This window comes from Mercenaria mercenaria, chromosome 9 (genome assembly GCF_021730395.1).
Source record: "Mercenaria mercenaria strain notata chromosome 9, MADL_Memer_1, whole genome shotgun sequence".
In the NCBI taxonomy this organism is placed as follows: Eukaryota; Metazoa; Mollusca; class Bivalvia; order Venerida; family Veneridae; genus Mercenaria; species Mercenaria mercenaria.
The window spans coordinates 71,491,865-71,508,558 of record NC_069369.1 but is presented as its reverse complement, the minus strand read 5'-3'; the positions used below and the strand labels follow the sequence as shown (position 1 = coordinate 71,508,558).

General features: G+C 35.9%; 1 protein-coding gene across 2 annotated transcripts in view; it reads right to left on the bottom strand.

Annotated features, from left to right (window-relative positions):
* The window catches only part of LOC123547424 (protein neuralized-like), a 48,362-nt gene that overhangs the window by 24,227 nt on the left and 7,441 nt on the right, over nucleotides 1-16,694 (bottom strand). The window contains exon 1 of one of the 2 annotated variants that reach the window (XM_045334521.2): nucleotides 12,929-13,221. The exons of the other annotated variant lie outside the window; for it this stretch is intronic. Within the exon in view, the coding sequence (XP_045190456.2) occupies nucleotides 12,929-13,103 (175 nt within the window). The 5' untranslated portion in view covers nucleotides 13,104-13,221. Of the gene's footprint in view, nucleotides 1-12,928; nucleotides 13,222-16,694 lie in introns of those variants that run through there. 2 annotated transcript variants of the gene reach the window in all.

Genomic DNA, 16,694 nt, shown 5'->3' with positions numbered 1-16,694 from the left:
CTGAGTAAATCAACTGGACTTGATGGCATAGGCCCAAAATTTCTTAAAATAAGTGCTCAGATCATATCTAAACCTCTAGAAAAGATATTTAATCTAAGTATATCAAAGGGTATATTTCCAGCAATATTTAAGAGGGCAAAGGTTACACCTATGTATAAAAAAGGGTCTAAATGTGACAAAACAAACTATAGACCAATATCAATCTTACCAATTCTATCAAAAGTGTTAGAAAGACATGTCAGTAACACTTTCAAATCATTTCTGGAAAATAATTCTCTTCTTCACCCAAATCAGTCAGGGTTTCGAACAAGCTACTCGTGCGAAACTGCTCTAACTACTATTATTGACAACTGGATAAAGCAATAAATGAAGAAAATCTTGTTGGAACTATTTTTTTAGATCTTACTAAAGCATTTGATCTTATCAATCACAAGTTACTCATTGAAAAACTGAAATTATATAATGTTGATGAAAATGCAATTACTTGGTTCTGGTCATATCTCACAAATCGCTCACAGCAAGTTCATGTGTCTGGAAAATATTCCAGTGCTCAAGATATACTGTCTGGTGTGCCACAAGGCTCAGTTTTAGGACCTCTTCTTTTCATTGTTTACATAAATGATATGCCTTTACACTTATCAAATTCAACATCAGATATATTTGCAGATGATACCACTTTATCATCTTACGGAAATACTATCATCTCAGTTAGTAACAATCTTCAATCTGATCTTGATTCTGTACAAAACTGGTGTGAACGAAATTCAATGATTACAAATGCTGAAAAAACTAAAGCAATGTTCATTTCACCTTCAAACCACACATATAATACTATCAAAGACTCAAATATTTCTCTCAAAGATAAAACTATACAAACTTCAACCACAGAAAAACTCCTGGGAGTTCATATTGATCATACCCTTAACTGGAAAATGCATGTTCAAATGACACTGAATAAATGCAACTCCTTATTATATTTGCTTATGAGAATTAAACAATTTTTAAATCTCCATACTAGAAAAATGTTCTTCAATGCATACATTCTTCCTCATCTAGATTACTGTTGCACTATTTGGGGAAACTGTAACACTGAGCTTTTGAATGACATGTACAAATTCCAAAAACGTGCAGCTCGTGTTATTTTAGATAAAGACATTGACACACCAACAGACGATTTATTTATTCAACTTAACTGGATGAAATTTCAAGATAGAGTTAATTATAAAAAAGCCATATTAGTATACAAATCTCTTAACAACCTTCTCCCTAGTTACATGAAGCAACTATTTACGTATACTGAAAATAGGTCATTGAGATCATATGATCAAAGACTACTTTTAGTTCCAAAACCTCGACTTGAATTCTATAGAAAATCACTGGCATACTCTGGTGCAAAATTATGGAACTCACTTCCTTATCATATAAGAACATCAACAAACCTGAACACATTCAAAAGCAATTATTTAAAATGGTGGTTCTCTAGTGGGCAACAACATCTATCAACCGCATGAGAACTATGATATTTTTTGGTATCAGAGTACTTATTTAAAACTATAAATAATTAACAAATAATTGTATATTGTTTATTTCATTACTTTTGCTTTCAGTGTAACTTTACATAAAACCATGTTGTTTATTCTATTACCTTCCTTATGTAAATTTCATGTAATCCTCTTATATATGCTATTTTGCATTATAATCCCTTCATGACTTTGTTTACTTTAATTTGTTAATTTGTGTTTACTGTATATATGTACATTTGAGGCTCACAGGGAAGACTGGGTACACCCAACTGTGTTGCCTCGTTAAATAAAGACTTTATTATTATTATTATTATTATACGAGGCGGCTACATGTGCATGCAAGAAATCGAGAAATGCATGCTGCAGACAAAAGTCCGTGCAAATTCTGACGCGCGGGAACTTTTCGGCGCATGTAAAATTTATGAAAAACGTAACAGTTGTTTTCATTGAAGTACAGCGCCTATGCGGGTCAATCAAAATTGTCGTTACATATTGACGATATGCGAGATGCGCTGCAAACGGCAAATATGATAAACAGAGTCGATTGTGTTTGTCGCCGATCGACTGATTTTTCAAGCTTTGTTGATTGATGACACAATACCAACACCCCCCCCCCCCCCCGAATTTCGACCCGGATTTAGACGATTTGGAAAAACGATCCCGGCCGAGATGGAAAATCCGGAACTTCCGGAGTATTCCGGAAAACTTTCACCCATGGATTTAAGATGAAACATCATGTTTAACAAATTGAATATAAACACCTGAAAGATATATCTACCTTTTAATTCAGAAAACATATACAGACTTTAATATGAAACTGGCCCCTGCCACTTTACTGACCGATGGATGGCATATCACATCTCTCGTTTCTTCAAGACTAATTAACTCCCTTGAAGAGACTGTAACAGTTATAAACTGACCATTATTAAATTACTGTCAGTAATATATATGTACATTTGATATGGGAGAAAAATACAAATGCTGGGAACAATGGAATGTGAAAAATTCCATCTTCCAGTAATCCAGCCTCCATTAACATAATGACATAAATGCTATCTGACAATAATAAGAATAGTGGGAACATCAATGTAGTATGGTGACCTTGATAAAGAATAACAAAAACTAGAAGAATGAGATAATGTTAACCTAGTTGTACTGCAACAACTTCAACAGTGGAAGAGTGTGGGTTCATTGCCAGGTTATGTCATACTGAAGACCTGAGAATAAAGCTCTTGCTATATGCTAAGCAATAACAAGAGCACCGCAATGCAGAGCAATATATGCCCGAAGGTATGACCTTTGACACCTAAGTGTGACATTGAACTTGAAGCGAGCCATCTGAAACATGTGCTCTGCACGTGAACTTGATGTGGTGAACATTTGTGCTAAGTTTCTTTAAAATCCTTCAAGCAGTTCAAGAGTTACAGAGCGGACACGAAACAAAGTCATATGACCTTTAACCCCTAAGTGTGATCTTGACCTTGAAGTGAGCCATCCAGAACATGTGCTCTGCACATCGTCTCGGTGTGTGGAATTCTATCATAGTAAAACAGAAATGGCCCTATGACCCCAAAGGACCAGAAAATATTACAACACTGAAAATTTAATCAAAACCAATTGCATTTTCCATGGAAGAGAAAGAGAAAAGTTCACAAAATGGAAATGTTCATGAAACAAGAGCTGTCACTATTAGTGACAAATGCCCCTGCAGCATGCCCAGAATGTTATAGTTGTCTGCGCAAAATATGCCAGAATAGTTTTGGTATGAATCATTTTGTGACCTTGACCTGAAAGACCCAGGTCATAAGCATGACACACCTTCTCAATATGGTTAACATTTGTGTCAAATTATTTTCAAATCCCTTGATAAATGGCAGAGTTATGGACCGGACAAGAAACAGACCATGTTAACCTTTAACTTCTAAGTGCAACCTTGACCTTGGAGTTAGGGGTCTGGGTCTTGCGCATGACATGTCATCTATTTGGGAACATTTATGCCAAGTAATTTTAAAATCCCTACATCGATGGCAGAGTTATGGATCAGACAAGAAACATACCATGTTAACCTTTAACCACTAAGTGTGACCTTGACCTTTGTGCTAGGGGTCTGGATCTTGCGCATGACATGTCGTCTCATTATGGGAAACATTTATGCCAAGTCATTTCAAAATCCCTGATGAATGGCAGAGTTATGAATTAGACACGAAACAGACCCTGTTAACCTTTGACCTTGGAGCTAGGGGTCTGGGTCTTGTGCATGAACACGTCGTATCATGGTAAACATTTATGCCAAGTTACTTCAAAATCTCTTTATGGATGGTAGAGTTACAAGAATATACTTGGACGCACGTCGACAGGGACGCACACACATGGACGGACAGTGTGATTTTAATATGCCCACCTTCGGGAGCGTAAAAATCAGCAAGCATAAATTTTCACCTACACCAGGACTCGTCATTATAGTCAAGAAAAGACAAACAAACTTAGCTTTGGCACTTCAGTTTTCAGTAATTCACTAATATTTCCGCTTGCGAAACCTCTGGAATCGGCAATTTGTGGACTATTAGACCAGTGAATATATATCCTCTAGTTTAACGTTTCTGCTTAATGTGGTGGAATAATTTTCTTTTACCCTCCTTTCCATTCCAAGCTTCCAACTAGGTAAATACCATTATAATATATTGACAAACCCCAATAAGATGGCACTTCATCTAGTTGGTGATAAATCAGTTATTATACTATAAATACAAACAAACTCTGTGTTCCGGAATTATCATGGGAAATAGGTCAACAAGCCTCACTAATGAATGCCTTGCTGGAAAAGACATTAGAATATGATAAAAAGCAGCATAAACCAATATATTTTTTTATCACCATTTCTCAAGATACATACAAACAGTGTCTCTTTGTTTGGATTTTACCAGAACGCAGATCAAACCCACAGGGAAGATGAAAGCCGAGAGAAAACAGTGTAGTGATTAAATCATAACACAGCTTCTATATGATACAGATCATGTACACCTGGTGATGATGGATAGGAAAAACTACCCGATTTTCTTGTCTCATGGAAAACCTGCTTGTTTTGCATAAACAACATTTTGCCAGGTAACAGTGTATTATATAATGAGCATTACTTCATAGCACGAAGAGCACATTTTATTCACTGAGAGAATAAAAGAAAGAGCTCTCTATTCTTTATGCTTGTTACGCTTTATTACAACACCTGTCATATCTTGCAATATTTATAACCTCCCTTTACTTCATAATGGGCCCATACTTGCCACCCAGTTGAAAATATGCCAGCTTTGAGGGCAAAAGTACTAATTGATTAATTTTGTACATTAACAACATTTTAGGCTGCACACATGCAATAAAGAGGATAAGTTTGGTATAAAAGAGCTATAGCTTCAAGCAGAAATGTTATAGTAAATATATAAGAAATATTTCTTTCATAAAATGGCAGTCATCTTTCCTTGACAATGCCAATTAAGAGATGTAACCCAGTTCTTCAAGTTTCAAGTATGAAGCATACAGTTATTTATGGGTGTCTTATGATTGACCATATACCTCATAAATGTGATGAACATACATACTCTTAATTACTACCCCAGAGAGGTTCCAGCCAATCAATTTTTAAACCTATTATACCGGTAATTGCATGGCATGCTGAACTGAAAATTCAAGCAACATCTAAACAAAATACTTACTAATAATTAAGACAATACATAATGACTGCATGCAAATTAATAAAGATGTACTCCATATGATTAGATATTTACAAATTCCACTCAGGAAAAGAATTATTTCTCGTAATGCTGCATCAATAATGGAAGGGACTTTTCACAGTGGATTTTGATTGGTTCTGGAAGACCTGTATGAAACATTGCTCATTGGTGGGCTGACACCATTAAAACATAATGCAAACAAATTAGAAACATCAGTGAAATGTACCAAAGGTTCAACCGGGAAACCATATAAGCCTCCGGTATGCAAGAATGCCTTTCAATATGCAACAGACTGACCATAGATGAACAGACTGTATGGTTTGAGTAAGAAGTAGATGATACTAAACTTAGTAAATCATATTTTTTTTGATAAATTAATCTTCCTTGTAGTAGGTTTATTTATGCGGGGAGGTGAGTTTTCCATATTGACACATTACCATATTGCCAACGATCTCTGATAACCCTAATGAGTACTCCAACAATGACTGGCTAAAATAATTCAACAACCTGATTTTATTGGCAAAGGGGGACTTGGTTGTCAGAAAAAGTCTATCAGCTGTCATTTTCCCAATTAATATATCTATATAGCAACATTTGAATAATGGTAATAGTGAATCTCTGCAAAAAGTATCAGGAGATTTATTGTTGCCCTACTGAAGCCTTGGTTCAAAACATGAATCAAAGACTAAGTGAACCAAAACAATTCCAAGTTTTAAGTTCAGCCGAGATCAAAGGATTAGAATTATTTATAATTGCTGTTTTCAGACTTTTTTCAAATGCTTCAGTCAAAATGTTCAATGAATCTACTCAGTTACCCTGGAACCACAACACTAACAGAGAAAAAAACAAAGACAGAAACAGATGCCAGAAGTCTGACCTCTACAGTCAAGTGCACAATGAGTGTGATTGGTTCTGAGTCAGCTGGACAATAAGTCATCTTTGATAGCACAACTCACTATACTACGTACCACAGTATTTACACAGTAACAGTATCATAACTAATCATTTCCTACATAAATAATAATATAAGTTACCCATTAATTTTGTTTACACTGTACCAAAGGCTCAATTGTGTAGAAAGCTGAAGATTATCTGAATGACTCTCGAGTTTGTGTCCTGGAAAAAATACTACCATCTTTGACTAGAGATAAGATGTGTTCTTGGCTAAGTAGAATTTGAACCCACAACTTTGGGCTGCATGGCCAGAAGCCAATATCATAGTAACTACTGCACCAATGCATTTACATTTTCGAAGTTAAGTTGTTCATCATGTCACCATCATTTTTTCAACAGTTACTGTTTAAGAGATCAAGAAGTACCAAGGTTATGGTCAGTATCTCAGATCCAAGTTTGTTGATAAAGCCCACAGCTGGCCAAAATCCTTTTCAAAGTTACCCAATAAGCTTCAAGGTTTCTTTGCAGATAAAGTAAAATATAGAAGTATAACCCTGTTATTATGTCACATTTGGCAGTTTTACTGTAGACTGGGTGTTATAATTTTTTGTGATGATTTAGCAACAGTTCAACTTTACTAGAACTATTTGAGCCGCGCCATGAGAAAACCAACATAGTACGTTTGCGACCAGCATGGATCCAGACCAGCCTGCGCATCCGCGCAGTCTGGTCAGGATCCATGCTGTTCGCTTTCAAAACCTATTGCAATTAGAGAAACCGTTAGCGAACAGCATGGATCCTGACCAGACTGCGCGGATGTGCAGGCTGGTCTGGATCCATGCTGGTCCCAAATGCACTATGTTGGTTTTCTCATGGCGCAGCTCATTTATTTATTTATTTGGGTTTTACGGCGCACCAACACAGTATAGGTTATATGGCGCCATACTAGAACTAACCTAATAGGGGAGGTTAAAGCCAGTTTGTTGTACCGAGGTATAAAGTAAGATATTGTTAAATTGCCCCTACCCAAAACATTTTATTGCCAATATAAAAGCAAATTATTTTTTGGGTTCACTTGTTTGTTTGTTTTTCAACAGTATTTCAGTTATGTAACAGCGGGCAGTTAACCTAACCAGTGTTCATGGATTCTGTACCAGTACAAATCTGTTCTCCAGCAGTAACTGCCAACTTCCCCACATGGATGAATAATTTCAGACACAATGCCTTCTATTAAATCGTCATAGAGAATATACACGTATTGAACTCACGGCCTAATGATCTGTAGATCTGTGCTCTCCCTACTGAGCTAAGCAGGCTGGCTACAAATCCAACTGAGGACACAGGTTACAGAGCTGTTTATAGCTGAAAACAAGGTTGTTATTATTTATATGCAGGAGGGACAGACTGATTCTAAATCAAAAACATTTGTCAACTGGAAATAAAGAATTCATATATAAAAAAAAGTTCCCTTCCTACCCAGACTTTACCAGCAGAAGTTGAAGGAGGGGAAACAAAGATATTATTTAGTTTGGCCTTGCTCTTCCAGGTAAATTTACTAAGGACAAAATACCATGTGCCTCTGTGCAAAGGTCTTTGTTCTTTAGAGGTTTTACTGTACCATGCAGCAGTATCTCCAGAGAAGTGCACATTATGGCTATTATTACATACTCGTTCTACTCCCAGTAAAGTTACACTGGTACCGGAAACGTCAATATTTTTCTATACACTGACGCCTGAATTTCATATCGGGTGCGTGACGTAATTCAGTGTGTGTTGTTGCACTATTTTTTTCTATTTAGTTCAGTATTGTCAATCCTATTCAGGCTATTGAACATATGTGATATTTACATAATATTTACACGTGTAGATGAGTATGTAATAATAAGGTTATTATCTTTGCATCGGGAAATATGCACTTGTTCTTCAGCGGAAGAATATTGCGCTCCTAAAGTCGCGCAATATTTCCGCTGAAGACCTTGTGCATATTTCTCGATACAAAGCTAATAACCTATAATTATCAATCAAAATAAAAGGTTGCGAAACATACAGAATCAACAGTAGTCATGTAGCAACATCTTCAATTTTTGTATCTCCACACTAATAATTTAATTACAACCTGTTTTTTCGCCTACCTTAATAAGTGGCACAATGTCTGTGGAACAATCTAATAATATTAATGAAGAAGCTGTAATGTAAACACAAAATAGTTCTTATGAGGCACTCCGCTGTTCCAGAGAGTCTGAGAATTGGTGCTGTAAGGCTGCCAGAATAATAAATCAAACCCGTCTTCTTACAAATATTTTGCATACAACTTTTACGTTGTAATTATATGTATACACCGCAAAAAACATAGAAAAAGTCACTACATTTTTTTATAAAGATGTTTTTAGATAAAATGCCATACTGTTAAATCATCAGTTTTCGTGAAAGACCAACTGTCTACGGAATTCATGGATGTGTCAATCCGCAAAAATAAATCCTGACAAAGCTATTCTATTTGTTACACATTTTGTATCTAAAATGTGTTCCCTTTGGCAAAACAACAGAATATAATGCCCACAAAATTAATTTCTTTCTGTTTTTTGTTGGGTTTAACATCGAACCGACACAAGTATAGGTCATTTGGTGTCACTTTCCAGCTTTTGATGGTGGATAAAGACCAGAGGTGCTGTCCGTGCACTATTTCATCACTAGCAGGAAGGCACCTTGGTAGAACCACCAACATTTCGTAAGCCAGCTGGATGGTTTCCTCACAATGAATTCCACACCCTGAGTGAGGCTCGAACCCACACGGGTGAGGGGCAAATGATTGTAAGTCAGCGACCTTAACCACTAGGCCACGGAGGCCCAACAAGATAATTAAATATTTTATTGTATTTCTAGCCTGGGAAGCCGTTGATAATATTTGTACTTTGTCAGAAGAAATAATACATAATATCTATGCATTAAAGATCCGACTTAATTTGCGCTAATTAGTGTTAATTGGCATTCATCGAGTTTCTGATATTATCCACGCCTGGGGAAATCTGAAGGAGTTTCCATGTCATAACTGATTATCGATTTTCTATAATTAGCCTAATTAACATGTGACCATATAATGCGCTTGTTTGAAATGAAAACGAGGCAATGCTGCGGAAACTTTGTCAATTTTCGTAGATCATTAGATCTGCATTTATATAACATCTTGAAGGCTATGACGCAAACTTAAGTTTACTGACATATTTAAAAGTTATTACAACTTGCTGGAAAAGCTATGGTGGGTACAAACTGGTATTTGTCTATGACCCGGAAATGTTCGGAAACCTTCGGAAGTACACGATTCCAATCTGTTTTTTTTTTTCGTTAGAATTCCGTTTCTATTTTTAGCCATGCATTATTGCTTTCAAAAGTTATTGTTCTTTATCAAACACCCGCATATTTCGGGTGTAATATAGGTGGCGCTGCGGTCGGAAAACAGGTTTCCCCAGGCTGTCAATTTGCAGGTAGAAAAAAGTTAGAAATTGTCAGACTGGATTCCCAGGCTACAGTATTTCATTTGATTTGCCATTCTACATAACTGCAAAGAGCTGGCTGCGTCAAAGAACACATTAACAGGAAATTCAAATTTTACTGTATCAGGTAGTGCTTTTTTGCACAGCATGAATTCATCATCACATTTCATAACAAGCAAAGTCAATGAATTGCTATCAACCTAACATGACAAAAAAGAAATTAGTATAATGTAAACACATTAATAACAACACAATAACTGGTGTCTCCCTGTCAACCAATCAAGGGGGCAATGACTGTATCATAAACAGGTATTTAACTAGATTAGGGACATAACTCTGGTTGATAATCATTATAAGCATTTGCTTGGAAACAACTTTGTGTGAATGATAATCATAAGACCAGTTATCATAGTATCTGCCCATAACACTAAAGCATCACCAGACATCATTATATTTGTCCATAACCTTAGAACATCATTCCAGAATCAGTTATCATATGTGCCCATGACCTTAAAAACATCATTCCAGAACCAGTTATCATATGTGCCCATGACCTTAAAAACATCATTCCAGAACCAGTTATCATATGTGCCCATGACCTTAAAAACATCATTCCAGAACCAGTTATCATATGTGCCCATGACCTTAAAAACATCATTCCAGAACCAGTTATCATATGTGCCCATGACCTTAAAAAACATCATTCCAGAACCAGTTAACATAATGTGCCTTTAACCTTAAACCATCATTCCAGAACCAGTTATCATAATGTGCCTTTAACCTTAAAACATCATTCCAGAACCAGTTATCATATGTGTCCATAACTTTAAAACATTATTCCAGAACCAGTTATCATATGTGCCCATAACCTAAAATCACCATTCCAGAACCAGTTATCGAATCTGTCCATTACCTTAAAATATAATTCCAGAGCAAGTTATCTTATGTGTTCATAACCTTAAAACATCATTCCAGAACCACCAGTTATCATATGTATCCATAACCTTAATACACCATTCCAGTACCAGTTATCATCACATCTGTCCACCACTTTAAAAACATCATTCCAGAACCAGTTATCATATGTGCCCATAACCTAAAAGCACCATTCCAGAACCAGTTATCATATGTGCCCATAACCTTAAAGCACCATTCCAGAACCAGTTATCGTATCTGTCCATTACCTTAAAACAATTCCAGAACAAGTTATCATATGTGTCCATAACTTTAAATCATCATTCCATAACCAATTATCATATGTGTCTATAACCTTACTGCACCATTACAGTACCAGTTATCATTATATCTGTCAACTACCTTAAAACATCATTCCAGAACCAGTTATCATATGTGCCCATAACCCTAAAGCTCATTCCAGAACCAGTTATCATATGTGTCCATAACCTTAAAGCTCATTCTAGTACCAGTTATCGTATGTGCCCATAACCTTAAAGCTCATTCCAGAACCAGTTATCATATGTGCCCATAACCTTAAAGCTCATTCCAGAACCAGTTATCATATGTGCCCATAACCTTAAAGCTCATTCCAGAACCAGTTATCATATGTGCCCATAACCTTAAAAATATCATTCCAGAACCAGTTATCATATGTGCCCATAACCTTAAAGCTCATTCCAGAACCAGTTATCATATGTGCCCATAACCTTAAAGCTCATTCCAGAACCAGTTATCATTATATATCTGTCCATAACCTAAAACATCATTCTAGTACCAGTTATCAGTAATATCTGCAATAGTTCTACCTTCAACATTCTAGTTTAGCCTAGCAGTAATGGCAACTTAAGACTGATGTTTATGTTTCAACTTATTTAAAGTCACAATTGGCGATTCATACAGCTTGAGGACTGTCAGTAATTTTAGTGGAAGGATAGTATAAGATACAGAAGATGCTTGTATCCCAAAAACTTTGCATGCTTCGTGTAAGCACCATGGCCCATACTCATGAGTTTTAATAATCCCAATGTAAGCAACTTTTACTTGAAGGAGCAAGGCCAAAAACTCACAATCCATAGTTTCATAGTCACTGAACCTCTGCTTTTATGTTTACTTCTTTTATATAAGCACACTCATTCATTCTCTTTTTTTGCCAGAGACATTATCTTTACCACAGCTGACAAGATTCATTCTGTACAGTTATCACAAAAGCCAAAGAACTTGCTGATAAATGCAATGTCATCAACTTACATGAGATTCCAAGAGTTGTACTTGAGTACACCTGAACTCACAGCATGTACTGGTCATAATCAGACCATGTAATCAGCTCTGTGGTATGGACAGATAACCAAGTTTGATAGAAATCTACCAATTAAACCTTCCAGATCAGTTCTTGTCTATCTAATGACCAACTGGTGAGCTAGTTTACAGACTCTGTATATCATATTTACAAGCAAAAACTGGAAAATTCAAGGTCATGTTGTAGCCAAAAGTTCAAAAGTGTGGGACCTTTTTCATTAGAATCTTCCCCTTCTTGATAACATGGCTAATCTGTTATTTATTCAGATGTTTTAAGAAATGCCAGTCTTAATTGGCCTATGGTGTAGAAATTTGAATGAAAAATAAGGTATGGGCTGCTCAAGTGGTGTTAATGGGTTCAAAAATTACTCTTTTGTAACAATAGCTCATTCTAAAAGCATAATTATCATGCTGGTCGCCCCAACAGTTTTGCATAAAAATGAAGCCCTTCCCTAAAAAGATGCAAGTTTTCTTGACAACAGAGCTATAATAACTTTGAATAATGAGCTAGTTTATAATAAGCCTGAAATCATGCTATCCATTATGAAAAAGCACAAATACTGTATACCCCAATTAAATGTCCCTTCCTTCCTTCCATATCTCAATATATTGACCCATCCCACCAGCTTTTTAGTGGGTCCAAATAAACATCCTTTTTGCAAAAAGCAGTACTCAATTGTGGTTAAATCCGGGGTAGTATATGCCTTTGATAATCATTGCAGATTTGTCAATGAAAATAGTTCATGAGAACGCATGATGCACATAAAATGAAAGATTTAGCATGACTTTAAAGGCCCATACAATTAAACCTTGCATACCTATAGCTGCATTATCTTACTTCAAATTTTAAACCAACTTTTTAGTACTGCAAAAAAGTCTTGTAATCAGTAATTCTTTACATTTTTTCATAGAATATCAACACATAAATTACTGAGTGCACCTATCATAACCAGTGCAGATTGTAAAAATGCAAATTTCTGCTTTTGTCCTTTTAAAAGTAAGATAATGCACATGATATTACTGTACTGCAATGCACACTTACTGTTAGATGACCAATTATTCCAGACTGAGTTCTGCCAAAACCGTCCATGTTGAGCCAGAAGACTCTGCCAGTCCTGACCATTAGCATACCCAAATGCTTGCGGAGGGCACGAATTTCTCCTTTTAGAATAAGTCATTCTGTCAAATATTAAACTTTCCATGCTGTAAATCCCCATTCCAAACAGGAAAGAAAACAAACTTTTTTCCTTATCTTACACACATTTTTTTATATATATATTTTCATACATACACACACAAATTTCCAACTGAGCTACATTTTCTCTGCAAAAACGTGATTTTGGAGTTACCTGGAAACCAATATATGAAGTAGAAGTCTACAAGAAAAGCAAGGCGTATCTTAACTTATCATCATATACACATAGAACCTGCAGAATTACTGTATATACCCACATACACAACATTAGCAGAACTGATAAGCAAGCCAGAAAAGTATATACCCATCAAATCAAACTTTCAGCTATCCTGTTATCTTTTACTCTATATATCTAAAAAGATTTTAACCCTTACCCTGCTAAATTTCTAAAATGAACTTATCCATCTTTCAATTTGGACAGTACAAAGATACTGACTGAATGGCGAACAGTGCAGGTCATGATCAGACTGCACGGATGTGCAGACCGACTGATCATGATCTACACTGGTCGCAAAGGCAGAATTAATTGTGTCCAGCATGAAAAGTTTTTATTTTAGACTCCTGAGAACTTTCAACCACTTCAAAGAATAAAATCTAATGCAACAGTAAGCTCTTTGACACCAACTGGCATTGTAAAAGTCAAGTTAACATTACCTGCCGCAAAAGTTCCGTAAGTACCCATGTATAATGCGCATCTGAGTATAGTGCGCACCTCTTGACTTCAGTCTTAAATCTTCAGACAAAAAAAAAAAAAATCTTTCTTGATCGGTCAAAAAGGAAAACAATACAGACCTATAAGTAGAAACGTCCTGTAATCAAAGTTACATCCAAGTGTAAGCGTCAACTGTCAAGAATTAACCAAGCATTACACGCCATGCTACAAAGTAGCCAGTAAGCTAACTGTGATGGATCTTTAAAGGTCCATAATGCTTAAAAACAGATGAAACAGCTGGCAGCCACATTTTAAACAAAGGCATTATGAGCCTTTAAAGAATTTTCATTCAATTTTATCTGTATTGTGAAAAATCACAAGAGCTGCTTAATTAAATTGTTTAAAAAAAATTGTCTTTTGTTCCTTACAGTCTTCTAAGGATCAAAATTTTAATAGTCAGTTAGTGTGAAGGCCAACTGTACCACCTTGCAGCTTGATCTCAGTCAAGAATAATAATTGATCCTTTCCTTAGTATTATAATAATTATGATTTTTTTTTCTTCAAAATACTATTTAATTTGCATAATATTGCTTTAAAAAACAAACAAACATAATGACAATCTAAAATGTTTAGAAAGAGTAGTCTCCCTTTACAAAAATGGCAGACAATCATAAACAAACATGTTTTGTCTAAACCTGTGTATAATATGCAACACCTGAAACAGGGGGTGGTCATGGGGGCCAACGATGGGCACACACCCGGAAGTAACCTATGACTTATCTCAAATGCATATAAAAGCTGCTGTGTGGACTCATGCTAGTTCTGTTTAAGACAAGAGGGCCGAGTCAAGCCCCTATTTCCTCCACAATCCATCTGGACAGTTTATGTAGGGAGCTCCAACGTGCTTTGACCTTGACCTAATTGAACAAATCTGAGAGAGGATTCCAACTTATAACCAAGTTTGGTGAACATTGACAACGTTTTTGAGAGAAGGGCTGATACCTTTGTTTTGTTCATTTCCGACTTTAACTGCAGCAAAAGTAGCCACTTATTAAGATGGCTTGCCAGTCATAAGTAAAAATATTGCCTTATCTGTGGACTGAAGGTCAATGGTCTTGACTTTTGACCCGCATGTCATTCAGTAAGTGTTTTATTATTTGAAATAAAAAGTAAATCTCAAATAATTATTTTTTCAAGTTTTGACTTTAAATAGCCCCAAAAATATGATGCTGAATTAAGACAAGTCATATAGCACAAACTATGGACCAAGTGGTTATAGAAGGTCATGTAATAACAGGCCTTTTAACCCTTAGCCTGCTAAATTTCTAAAATGGACTGGTCCATCATTCAATTTGGGCAATACCATTTATTATTCAAAGGGGTGTTCACTGAAAATTTACTGACTGAATAGCGAACAGTGCAGACCATGATCAGACTGCACGGATGTGCAGGCTGATCTTGGTCTGCACTGTTCGCAAAGGCAGCATCACATGCCGCCAGCAGGCTAAAGGTTAATATAACATTCGTCAATGTAAAAGAGTTAAGGTTTTGGTTAATCTACTAAAACCCTACCTGGAACAGAAGAAAAGTGCAGTATAGGAGCTCTACAATAAGTGCATTATAACAGCTGTATGTTATCAAAGGTACTCCTCAAATTAAAATGGTTTTCTCCTAACCAAAAATTCTCTTAACAAGATGATTTTTTGGAATATAATCACCTTCTGCAAAATATAGAATACTTTTTTTGTAAATGATAATCTTTTACACAAAGACTTAGATTTACACTCTCAGTAACTCAACCATGATTGTTTTACCACAACAATGAAATTGAAACCATTCAAACCAACACAGAGACTTTCTGACTAAGACTGGCCTGATGACATAGCTAAAGAGTAAAGATAAAACACACTTTGGGTTTAGACTAGACAGGCAAGTGGCTTTGGAACCTATAAAAACATCTTGCCCAACTTTTTCTCTACAAACATGTGCAATATTAAAGATATAATCACTTATATAAGTCTTCTTAACACTGACACATTATCACAACTTCCTAGACTAGATGCAGCCATATTTTGAAAAATACTGTACTGCCACTGACCGAAGACAGAAAATAATTATTGTTGTTTGGAAATCAGCCATGCATGCAATGACTAGTCAAACCGGCACAAACTCATCATCAGGTCTCGGTAAAATCCCTTTATGATGTATAATTTTTGACAGCTCTTACTACTGATAACTCAAACAAATTTTGCTGGTCCCTTCAAGTTCAAGTGAGTGAAGTTTGACTGTAGTAACAATGCAAGCATATGAGGTAACACTGAGGTTGGGTGGTTGAGAGGATGGAACGGGGTGGGGGCAGGTGGAAATGGTCGCATAACGTTCAGTTATGGAAATTGTATCTCGAATGGAACAAACATAACTTTTGATTTTGCAAACGAAAATACATATAACACTCTCTCCAGATATACTGTACCCATCTAAAATTTTGTTTCTAGTTTCAACAGGTATTTAAACAAATATAATCAAACTCAAACAAAATTTATATTCCAATTATATCAACTAAAGTCTGGGAAAATCTCTACCTCGGTTTCCTTCTGGATTGCTTGTATTTTTTGCTATTACAATACCTTATATCAGTAAATCTGAAGATTTGTAGCTAATAATTGAGCTCCTGTAGCTTTATTGCAAATACAGGTGCACCATCAATACAATTCTTGGGAAACTTTAAGTTGGAAATGAAAGTAACATAAAGAAAATACATTGTAATGTTTGAAGCATCTATGCACTGTAGGCTGGAGTAAAGGTAATGTTAACAGAATAGCTTGCTAGTCGGCACAGTTACTGATGCATAGTGTGCATATTCAGAAGATCGGGTATGGTGCCAGGGGCCCTATACTACCTGTAATGTAACCATTACATCTTGATACAGCAATTCATGTGCAAGCTGCAACAGTTTTTGGG